We start from the raw sequence: 12,493 nt of genomic DNA, 5'->3' as shown, positions 1-12,493 counted from the left end.
GGAATCATTGGTGCTAAAATAAATTAGAAATTTGATCCCATATATTATTATTATTATTATTATTATTATTATTATTATTATTATTATTATAATTATTATTATTATTATTATTATTATTATTATTATTATTATTATATAATCTTTTCAGTTACTGATTTGAAGTGCACTTTAAATACATTTATACAAGCTTAACAAACTTACAGATAAAAACAAACACACATTCAAAACAAAATGTCAGGCTCTAAACTGTGCAAATGATAAAAATCAAACCAGTTACTTGATATAAGTACATTTAATAAATATCAGTTCATTGTCCATATTTCTTTAACTTCTTAATTCCTGCGGATGCCTTTATTTATCACAGGTTGATGATTCACTGCAACAATCAGCCACATAAGCAACCACATTTCTCCCACAGTTTGGCTCTTTAGGTGTTTATTTTACTGCTAGGATTTCAAAATGATTCCTCTCATAATTAATGAATCGATTCCAACTTCTGTGTGTAATATTCCTGACACCCTCCAAGAAATGCAACAGTATTAATGAATCATTTCACCCTAGTGAAGTTAAAATGTACTTGGTTCTGCACAGGAGAATGCACAGTGGAAAAATATTGCTTATGGCCTCCAGACAATAAATTGCAGAAGTCCATCAAGAATAACATTAGGAGGAAACATCTGTTAGCACCCCAGGTCACCGAGTTAAGAGCAGGGTTGTAGCAGTGAGACATTTAACACTGTTTTCAAATTGGTTTTCATTAGAAAATGTAATTTCATTTGTGGGCAAACATGTTAATAGTATAGCGTGGTTAATAAGGTTTGATCATCAAAATTCCATTTCAAAACGAATGTCCTCCTAGTTTTGTCATAAAGTGACCTATTCATGGGAATGTTCAAACATCTGCTAAGTATTTTTAAAATGGATTTTTCAGCAATTATACACAACTCTTCCCTCTTCGCTTGTCTCTCTGATGTTGGAGTACACCCTGACAACTCCTCCCAGGAAACAGTGCCTCTCCGTAGATACTCAGAGCACATGAATATTAATGAACCTGTGTCAGGAGTGTGTTGTTAGGGCAGTAACATTTCATAACAGGCCCATTTCATTAATAATTGAAGCAATATGTCTAAGAAGTAAATACCTGTGGATGGATTGGCATCTCTGAAATGGTTAAGGAGTTTTAGAGGTGAAATGAGATGACGTGGTGATTGTAGGATTCATTGGTTACGCACACATGAGAGAAAAGGGGGTTCTACACTTTTGTTTTCATTGATGGATTTAGTTTGAACCTGCTCTGCATTACAAAAGAAATGGGTTAACAAGGCCTCAAGCAGAGAAATCTAAAAGGCAACAATGGAGGCAAAAGAAGTCAGGAATATGCAGACACTCCAGCAAACTCTTAATACTGAGATTGTTTTTAATACAGTGTCTATAACAATTAGGTTGCATATTTCTTATTTTCTGGGATTCTGTGTTTTCTGTGAATGCTACAAGGAAAAAGCTACATGATTGTATTTATTATAGATTATAATCCTATAAATTATTACACCCATAAAATATACAAACACTATACAATTAGATTCTAAATTGTTATATGTCACGTACAACAATATATGTTTCATAACCAATTTCAGCACATTCACAAGACGTGTTTACTTCAAATATGAGGCAGACAGTAGATTTAAAAACAAAATCTGCCATAGTAACAATCGCGTGAATAAGAGTTTGGGGATTGCTAGAAAGAGGGCCTGGATCAGGTCAGTGCAGTCAACAAGATACAATTATGAGCCTTTTTTAAGACAAATAAAATTAAAACAAATTTTAGAGGGAAGAAATACATTTGAGAGAGGACGAGAAGTACCTCTGGGCTCTCTGAAACAAAGGGCTATCCACATAGTATGGATTACCATTGTGTGAATGCATCCAAACACTATGTATCTAGAATTTCTACTATTTCCTAATACTAACTATTTTGCCAGATATGCCATAGACTTATACTATACTGATAGTACTATTTTTAAAATACATTTTGATGTGTTTATGTTGATAAATACTAAATGCATACCTGCTTTCTTGCTGATAGGCCATGTCTTTAGATGTGTTAACCTGTAAGAAATTGACAACTATTACAATTACAGATTATTTAAATAATTCTCTCTCTCTCTCTCTCTCTCTCTCTCTCTCTCTCTCTCTCTATCTATCTATCTATCTATCTATCTGTCTAGCTGTCTATCTATCTATATATCTATTGATCTCTTTCTAGTTTTCTTTCTATCTATCTATCCACAAACATAGATAACTGTATAACAAGCATAACTGTAGGTATAGAATTAATACATAACATAAAATATATAAAATATATTCATTAGTTAAAACTGTGCACAACGCATTAGTTGCAGCAATACACTAAGACATCTTTTCCTTTCTGCTGATTTTGCCTTGTACAAAGATGAAGCCTGGTGCCAAGTCCAGAAATAAAGAGGTTCTTACTAGAGTGGGATGAGTGCCAAACTGACACCAATCTAATATGGAAATTAGTGGTTGGCCTCTGATATGGTGTCATTCTTCTGCAGTAGATCACCTGCACCCATGTCTCAGAGGAGTGAGTTTTCAAACAGGCTTAGCTCCTTAAACCTTCTAATTAAAATGAGAAATCCCTCAGCTTCCCTGACTCTGCCTGAGAAATGATTATTAGGAATTTAATGGGGAAAATTTTACATCCCAGACCATCTGTGACCCAGGACTCAGTGAGAATTTGGGAAAACTGAAGAGAGAACGCATTTGCTCCAATGGAGGCACTAGGAACGTGCTGCCGAAGCCGCAAATAAATCACCATCGTAAGAGCATAACATTTTTCACATTTAATTACCATTACATTATTATTAACAGGCAATTCATTTTGGGAACCATCTCAGTGGTATTCAGGTGCCCATTACCCAAGGCTACTGGTTTACATGCCATCATCTGAAAAGTGTAACCGGGAAACAAGGTGGGTATCATTTCGATGCCAATTCAGAAAAGCAAAAACCATTGTCAACTGTGGGAGCGTGGAACTCTTTAGTGTTGGAAGCTATTGCGTCAGAAATGTGGACACTTTTAAGCCCACTCACAATCACCTAGATTTTATTTTAACCTCCTACTCACAAAGTCTACCATATGCTCTTTCACACATTTTCAGTAAGCATAATGAACAGCAAAAGGTTTGTTTTTAACCCTTTACTATGCTTGAGGTTTGAAATGCATATTCAAGCTGCTGGTGTTATTCCCAATGGGGGATTCTCCAAACCTTATTTTTGAGCAAGAAAGGGAATTCAAAATGTGGAAGAAAGCTCACCAAAGAACAGATTGGACATTGTGAGAGGTGATATTTAGATGACACTGTTTGGTCTGTATCTCAGTTTACTAAAATGTTGTCCAGTATTACACTTGGCTATCAAGGTTTGAATTGGTGGAGAACACAATAACATTTTATAAGAAGTTTACATTTCCCATCCAAGCTTTTTCCCTACCTTCATTACATATTACTGTTGATTTTAGATCTGTCAGTCATAAATTATTTCTATTTAACACTGTTTCTATTAAAGGTGTTAAAGAAATTTGGATATTATCATATTAAATCTGCATATCAGAAATATTCTTAACATCTGCTGGGCTCTAAACTGCAGACACACCAGTTTTTCATTTTTTTTGTACATTATTAAAATTACCAAAATAGCTTCAATCTGTGTAATAACACAGTGTCAAAAAGCTGTTTTTCTGCAAATTGCTTTATGTCAGATTTATTAAGTTAACACCAATGTGCTATATTGCACATTCATCAGCTCTTACTATATGATGCTTTATTTCTGAAAAGGAGGACATGGGTTCTGTTGTGCTCTAAATCACAGCACAGTACAATGTCTCAGCAATGCCATTCCAATCCATATCTGACCCTTAGGATTACTTCAATAGTAAAAACAACAATAACAACAACAAAACACTCAGCTGTTTAGAACCTCCTACAGAAATAATCAGATAAGTTTAGCAGTGTATTGTCGTGAAGTTTTGTCCATTCAATCCTAACAATGTCCATCAGTAAATGTAGGGTAGACTTAGTCCTGTAACTCTGATCCCCAACATATCAACGGGTCACTCTCTGGGGACTGGCGAGAAAATCACATCCACTTCTATTTCAAACCATTTAAACTGAATCTGGCTGTGTGTTGAGAATCGCAAACATGGTGAAATACAAACCCATCACCCACCAATTGCCCCTTTCTGATCACTAATGAAATGTAATGTGACTGGGCTCAAGTGAACACATTGTATCTAGATATGAGGAGACAGAGAAATTTATTTAAATGTTTTGATGTATAATAATAATAATAATAAAAATAATAATAATAATAATAATAATAATAATAATAATAATAATATCATAATTATTTTATATTCTTATTAAAGCTATATATCCAAAGGATAGAAGGATGAAGTGAAAATGTATATATCTTTCATATTTTTAAGCTTTTTGTTCCATTAGAGGTATTTTTTTCCATTAGAGGTATAAGTAACAGCTTTGTGCTCCAAAACATCTAACAATAATCATAATGTCTAATGTCTGGCTACATGTAATTCAAAAGGCAGCGCCTCCTTCAGAATTGTCCCCTGTTACTATAATGGGGCCCTGGTTCGCAATTCCTGCTGCAAAAGGTAGAATGCCACCTACTGGGCCTCTTTCACAAGCATGGTTATGTCAATGTTATGTTTCGGTTTCAGAGATCAGTGCTGCTCTTACTAATTTAATAGACTGTTATTAAATACATTGCTTTTTCTTTTACCATATCAATTAATTTGTATTATGTGGGCACGTGTAGTCAAATTAGATAACTGTCATACCAAAAGCAGACTGTAGTTGGGAACAGCCATGCGAGGAGCAGAAAGGACCCAGAGGCACATGCAGCTTTGTGAGGAAAGCTTAATGTTACACGCCACTTTAAACAACTAACTGGTGCCAACCAACTATCCACACTGAGAACAAACTAGATGCGACTAAACTAAAATGAACCATGAGCCTGACCTTTGGCAGGGCTTGAGGTGTCTCCCAACTAAGTGTCTCTGAGTCTCCAGCCAATAAGACTGTGCCCTGCAGAAAAAAATTCTAGCTCTGTAGGCAACTGACAATGGAGCAGCCTATCTTCGTAGTCAGTGTTGTACAGAAATAGACATGTTACCACACCAACACATTTTTAGGTAATTTGTATTACCATTGGTGCAGGCATTGGTTCCATTTTGTCAATTTGCACAGTTGAGGTCCCTGTAAATCTTTCTAATGACTGTAACATACAGGCACATAAGACTGAGATGCTGTAAGGTTTTAGATGGCAGATCCTGAACACATGGGTTAATGTATTGCCAGTGATGGCAGGATTAGGGATTGGGAGCCTCTGAAGAGAAGCGCTGCCCCGATACACATGGATTACATGGCCAGATGTAATGGTATAGTTGTGGGTGGTGTGGACACACATAACGACATGTGAGAGAACTGACCTAATCATCGCCAGTGCATGCCACTGCCTCTTACCAGGACAACACACTCAAGCATGTCATCCGGCGCATTTGCATGCTGTCATGTTAGTTTTTCAAGATGACAATGCACATTCATACAGGATTAGATTGGGCGATGTCCTAGATATGCCTGATCCACAGTCTGTTGATGTCTGGCTGACATCCAGTTTTCTTGCCATTTGCCAGTGAAGAGCCAACTTCCATTATTCATATTGTACCCTGATGGTCGTCTTGTGTGAGTCTTCCCAGACCTATCTAGGTGATAAAAACTACCAGAATTCCTTTAACGCGTAGTGTTGCACAATTTACTTTCATTGGGGCTAAACGATATGGAAAGTTAAGTTGTGAGCACATAATTCAAGTCACTGGCAAGCTTCTACATTAACCCTTAGGAATCCAATATGCCATATACAGAGGCCTGGTAAGTTGGGATAATATATTTTTCTCATGCCTGTTAAATGTTGTGACCTATAGGTATACGTATACGTCACTCAGGGTTCTTAAGGGTTAAATATATGGCATCGATGTTAATCTTTGGGTGAATTTGTGTCCCATGTTTGGAGAACATATAATAATTTAAAAAGGCGATTTTATTCAGATATATTGTTAAATTCTAAGGTGCAGTATACCAATAGCGAGCAAAACAACTGGCATATGGCAATTCGGATTAATACAAATAATGATTTACATACAAAATGACTTAAACTCTTAAATGCAGATAATTGTACTTTTAAACTTTGAAAAATAAATAATAATTACAAATATTTACGATAGATGGAAGACAGAACGTAATTATTTTGCATGTATGTTCATTTTACGCATCTACATTATGTTCGTATTTTTTATGCACACCTGGGCAGATATAGTTTGTCTCCACGCATTAGACACGCATAGTCCAAATTTATGATTTGTATTATTATTTTTAAATAATTGTTACATTTAAAAAGGATTAAAGACATAAAACTGTCTTAAAACAACGTTAAATGCATTAGTAAATACCTTGGACATAGTAGAAAATAAAGTATACGCTTTGCAGTTTTGATACATATTCTGGAACTTAATAAAAACTTGTTCGCCATGGTATAATAATAATAATAATAATAATAATAATAATAATAATAATAATAATAATAATAATAATTATTATTATTATTATTATTATTATTATTATTATACATGTTTCTCGGTGATTTGAGATGTGTTTGGCTGTGTAGCTTCTCGGTTATAACACAATTTACCTAACTTAATTTACCCCTAGGTGGGTTTGTTGAAACATCCATAATTGACTTATTTTATTGTGTGTATTCTAATGGCTCCAGCACTCATCTAAAGAAAACTTACATTGATCGGATAACATTGAAATAATATGGACACTTAATGTTAAGTGTATGTTTCGTAAACTAATTTACTATTCATACGTCTGTCCATCCCCACATTTTCGTACTTAGATTCACCATAGAAAATGTCTGACAAAAATGTTTAGTTGCTTATGACTTATTCCAAATTTATCAAAGGAAATAAGACAAACATTAAAATAAAATAAACCACACACACTACGCCTCTCCCCCAATATAGAAAACAGGTGCATTAGCGCTTTTAATCCCCACTAAATAAATAAATAGAAATAAAATAATATTATTTTGGTTTTTCAGTGATAGAAAGTGTGTTTCCCCTTCTGTTTCTGTCCATTTATTATAATACAACATCCCAAATCAAAAAGCCGAATAACTGCAGTCAGTGTGTGTAGGCTGTAAAACACTGAAACACAGTCGTAGTAGTAGCGCTAAAGACCAATAAAGTTATGTGTTGTATTAATTCTAGTTGAGTTAAAATTATAACTCATAGGCTACTTTTCATTCCACGTACAGCAAAATCATTCAGAGCACTTTTGCATATTTCACCAAACAATAACGACCCATTTAAAACACCCTGTTAGAATGGCAGCTTCTCCACAAATGCATTGTTTTTGTTTTAGATGATCATTTATGAGTGTTCCAATATTGGCTATTTTACATGTGATTTTGTAATTGATATATACATAAAGTACAGTATTTGGAAGATGCTGTGGTACAGAATGTAATGTTACTTCAACCCAAAACGGGCCCACCGTCAAATCATGTTTTGTATTTGTAATTGGCGGCCGGGTGGAAGTTTTGATTTGGTCCAGACATAACTTTCCCCCCATTTAACGTCAAACTTTTCTTCTTCTTCTTCTTTTGCCTTTTTAATTTGTAAAAAGTGATTTGTATGTAGGGAGTTTTTTTTTATGTAAATGCAGCATTCTATAGTATAATTAATGATCTAATTAATTAATCTGTTTGTTTATTTATTTATTTTAAGGATTTGTGAAATGACGGTTACACATATAATTAAAACTACATTTAAATCCCAGTTGCATTTTTGTGAACTGTCATTCCTCAAAATACGAGACAGGGCATATGTGTAATATATTGACTGTGATAAACGTATATATATTTTTAAACTACTTCTGGGTCTCTTCAGTGCATCAGTAATCTTATTATGTTTGATTCATTTGTATGCTGAATAATTATTATTAACAACACCATCTACAATAATAATGTAACGTAATCTGAAACATTTAAAAAATCGATTACAAATTCTATAATACAGATCATAAGCGTACTTATAGCTCATTAGACTAAACATGTGTGAGGAAAAAAACTAAAACGATAGGTGGATTTATTTTATTATTTATTTTGCAATACAAAAACAACTCAATTGTTGAATACAAATGTGCAGAATAAAAGTTTAGTGCATTACGTCTCGTTTCCCTCACCCAAACATTTTGTAATAAAAGATCAATGAGAAAAATAAAATATTGTACAAAGCCACAAGTCAATTAAACATCCATGCCATTGCATAACGTATACGTGCCAAATAGTTCCTGTTAAATTAAGGCAAGGTATTAATTATTACGGTATTAAATGATAAGACACTTAGTACAGTCTTGAGTCCCATTGACACAATTCTACAGGTTTCATTTCTAAAGATTTACACATAGGTTTGTAAACATGTCTTAAAACAAACTACGAACAAGACCTCAACAAAAGGTTACGTTTACGGTACATTTGGGAAGGGACAAGGGTAGAAATAAAATAAACACGTATGTTGCATATTCAAATTGCTACGAAGCTTTACAGTGTAAACGAATTATAATATTTACATGTAAACCATAACCTTCTGTAGCGGATATCTTTACAGTTCGAAAATAAAATAAAGTAAATTGTGCCGACATAATCATTAAAATGTATTGTACATTTCTATACATTGTCAAAATAATGACAGTCACTGTATGTGCAAACGCTTAACACCCTTATGGAACATATACAGCCCTGTACAGAGACATTCGTAACGCTATACTAATCATTTTCCATTGTAAATATGGGTGTCCTGCAGAGGCATCTATTTTATGATTTTACTGTCCTTCAATATACTTTTAAATTATGAACCAAAAAAAAAAAAAAAAAGATTCAAAGTCATTTCAAATGAGACTAGTGGTACATTTGTTTCTACCATTATTTACCTCTTTATTACATTATTTTATTGTCTTCTTGATTGTGTTATTACCACAGATATTTTAAATACTTCAAGTTTTGCCTGTAGGCATTTATCTCAGCTACATTAAACAAAATACCTTCAAACGCATGTTTTTGTTTTGTTTTGTTCTGCGACTATTTAAAGTATTATGTTTGTAAGAAAGGTGAACTTCTAAATTTAAGATAATCTCCCATACTTTTTTCAATAATATTTTTGAGATATTTTCGTTGTTGTATAAATGTTGTCCCCAATGTCATCTGCTTGGTTTAATTGAATATACCCTACAGAGAGATAGAATCTATGGATTTGTCTCAAAAAGGTAAAATACCTTTTCTAGTCACATTAAACCTAGGGCTATGAAAATACTGCATTGATGGTGAAGATAGTTTGGACAACTAGTGCAAACGTTATGCAGGAATGAATACAACGTATGATCATGGGTTTAATGCGTGAGACATGTTTTAATGTTAATTTAATAGCAAAAGCCAGCACGAGGGGTGTTTTTTCTTCTCCTGTAATTTTCTCTTTATGTTTTTTGTTGTTGCATAGTTCATGTTTTTCTTTATTGCTTGGTGATTTATCGCTCTGCACAAAGCACATTGATAATGAGAATGCACTGATATGTGATATGGTCCCAAAAACAAACAAACAACAGAAGTGTGATGCATTGTATGGTCCAAAGGCAAATCACACACTCATATCGGATAGATAGATAGATTGATAGATAGATAGATAGATAGATAGATAGATAGATAGATAGATAGACAAATGCATACATAAATAAATAAATAAATACATACAATACATTAATACATAAAAAATAAATAAATAAAGCATTATATTGCAATCTTAAAAATGGAAAAGAAAAGAAAATGCAATGATATTATACAGCCTATTTTCACTGATTCGTTAGACTGAATTAAAATATATAATGGGATTATCTGGTGGGAGAGGCTATAGCCTATTTGATCGAAAATAACTAATATATATATATATAGCAACACTACTATACATATTGCAACGCTTCGCACACATTATATTGATAATAATAAAAAAGAAGACTTCCATAATCATCAAACATAAGAGGCTGCTGCCTAAGCTGATTGCCCAGTATTGGAGGGACAGATGCCCTCAGTAAACTGCACCGCACATTTGTGCTTGGATTCAGGTTTACATAGTATTCATAGAGTTAGAGCTAGGGGGGTTAAATCAATAACATTTTAAATTAAGACTTGCTCTTTTAAAAACACCACCAGTTCCTTCATTATTTTAAAAGTCCCTACTGTATACATTTTAAATAATATATATGTGTGTCAAGAAGTAAAATCTGTTCTCTGTAATTGGCTGACAGTGGGGATGACCACCGTTTAGTTTACCTTGTTAATTATGAAAAGCTGCATTTAATTCGTCCTGCATTGCATAGGACTGGCTGCGCAGATGTAGGTCATAAGGGAAATGGCTGTCTGAGGAGACCCTAAACATCGAGTTCTGCCCAAGAGAACTCCTGGCTGGCACCGCACAGTAATGCATGCCATAGTGGCAGTTCTTACCATACTCAGCTGTCTCTTCATGCTTAAGGGAGAATATCCCATTAAAGTTAATTGGAGGGCTTAGGGGACCTTCAAACTGTGGGCTTATACACTCTGGGGAAGTGCTTTCATAAAAAGATTCGTAGGTACTGCAGTAGCTGTACGGTCTAAAGGGCTTGGCGCTGTCCACGGTACCGCTACCATGCCCGGTGGGCGTGCCAAGCTCGGGGCTGTGATAAGGTGGGTACACGTTGTCATATGGAGACCTGCCAGAGTGAGATGCTTCCCCGTTGTGATCTGTGAGGAAATTTCTGGCATTCAGCTGCAGACACCCTGCCACTAAATTAGTGGTTGGCTGTGACAATCCTTTACACAAGGTTTGCACGAAGGCAAGCAGATCGGGTCTCTTTCCAGCGCTGAGGATTTCTGACAGAGCCCAGATGTAGTTCTTTGCCAGGCGCAGAGTCTCTATTTTGGACAGCTTCTGGGTTTTCGAATAGCAGGGCACGACCTTTCGGAGGCTGTCCAGGGCATCGTTCAGACCATGCATCCGGCTCCTCTCCCTGGCGTTGGCCTCCTGGCGGCGCACTTTAACCCTCTCGACCCTCGCCTTGGTCATCTTCTTTTTCCGGGGACCTCTCCTTCTGGGCAGCCCGTTCTCATCTTGGTCTTCCTCCCTCTCGTCCTCCAGCTCTTTCTCGGAGTCTTCTTCTTGGTCCTTCTTTGAATCTGGCGGTGAGGAGGTGTCGCTTGTTCTGCTCTTGTTGTCGGAGACGCATTCTCGGGGAAAGTTTGCGCCAAACTGGGGCTCAGGCATCATGACAGGTTCTTCGAAGGGTAAGGTCAACATTTTCCTTGGGTAAAAATACCAACAGAGCACGGTCAATAAAGTTCACCTTTATATACACACCTATGTATCTATCTATATAGCTATCTATCTATCTATCTATCTATCCATCTATCATGCTAAAGAATGATCCAACGTTTTGCAGAACATGACTATACTCCAACATGCATGTATGCGAGAAATCCGTCATGCATATCTGGAAAATCAATCAAATGCAAATTAGCGTTGCAGAACAAGTATGCGGGCAGATATTGTCGGAGCAATACTAAATCAGAGTCTAGGAATGTGAGACTTTTCTGGGAAGCATTTAAACCACCCCAATCCTGCCACCAATTCTGCAAAGCAATCAACACAATTAGTTACTAAATATTCTACAGTAGATGCATGCTTTATGAATACAGCCACACTGACAAATTGCCACTTTGTCCGATATCAATTTTTGCCCATCCTGACCCACACTTGCTTTCCCAATTCACAGAGCTAAATGACTTTGGCTTACCTTGATTTTGTATCAACATTCAGTTCTCATTTTTCAGCTCCTTTGAATTACAGCACCACCACCTTTTCTTTCAATGGAAATCTCAGTCGGCTTTTCTGATCTCTGTCTCTCTTTCTCTCTTCCCTTTTCTCTCTTTGAGAAATGACACTGATGCCAACTGCCAGAGCTGGTACCCATGCCATCTGCCGCTGACGTCACGTGGCAGCGATCGTCACGTGACCTGCTCTCCAGGGACATCCATTCCACACTGATCATCTGGCATCCCCGTAACTGGGCACCAAGCAGCTTTAATTTACCGTCAGAAAATCAGACTAAAGAAAGATTAATACTAACATCACCAGGCGAATCTCTTGAGATAGCTAATAGGAGACAAGGTTTTCGTTTTATAAAGGGAACCATATGAGCTTCTGCAACATTTACGTTCCCCCATCACACTTAATAATTGTCTCGTTGATGACCAAGGGAAGGACGGATGAGGATATTTTATTTTTATTTTTATTCAGCAGCTCTGTAAAC

The 12,493-nt window shown here is 35.7% G+C and overlaps 1 protein-coding gene across 1 annotated transcript; it reads right to left on the bottom strand.

Moving 5' to 3' along the window:
- Positions 1-8,260: 8,260 nt before the first annotated feature.
- On the bottom strand, positions 8,261-12,157 carry neurod6a (neuronal differentiation 6a). The gene is made up of 2 exons (XM_066722525.1): positions 11,978-12,157; positions 8,261-11,485 (listed from the first exon to the last, which is right to left on the bottom strand). The coding sequence occupies exon 2, from the start codon at positions 11,479-11,481 to the stop codon at positions 10,483-10,485; it is 999 nt and encodes a 332-aa protein (XP_066578622.1). The 5' UTR covers positions 11,482-11,485; positions 11,978-12,157; the 3' UTR covers positions 8,261-10,482.
- Between the last annotated feature and the right edge of the window lie 336 nt (positions 12,158-12,493).

This window comes from Amia ocellicauda, chromosome 2, assembly GCF_036373705.1.
Source record: "Amia ocellicauda isolate fAmiCal2 chromosome 2, fAmiCal2.hap1, whole genome shotgun sequence".
NCBI lineage: Eukaryota > Metazoa > Chordata > Actinopteri > Amiiformes > Amiidae > Amia > Amia ocellicauda.
Note: the sequence above shows the minus strand (reverse complement) of the source record. Positions and strands in the feature narration are given on the sequence as shown.

Coding starts and splice junctions, on each gene's coding strand:
- neurod6a (XM_066722525.1), bottom strand. CDS start 11,481: ATGTTGACCTTACCCTTCGAAGAACCTGTCATGATGCCTGAGCCCCAG.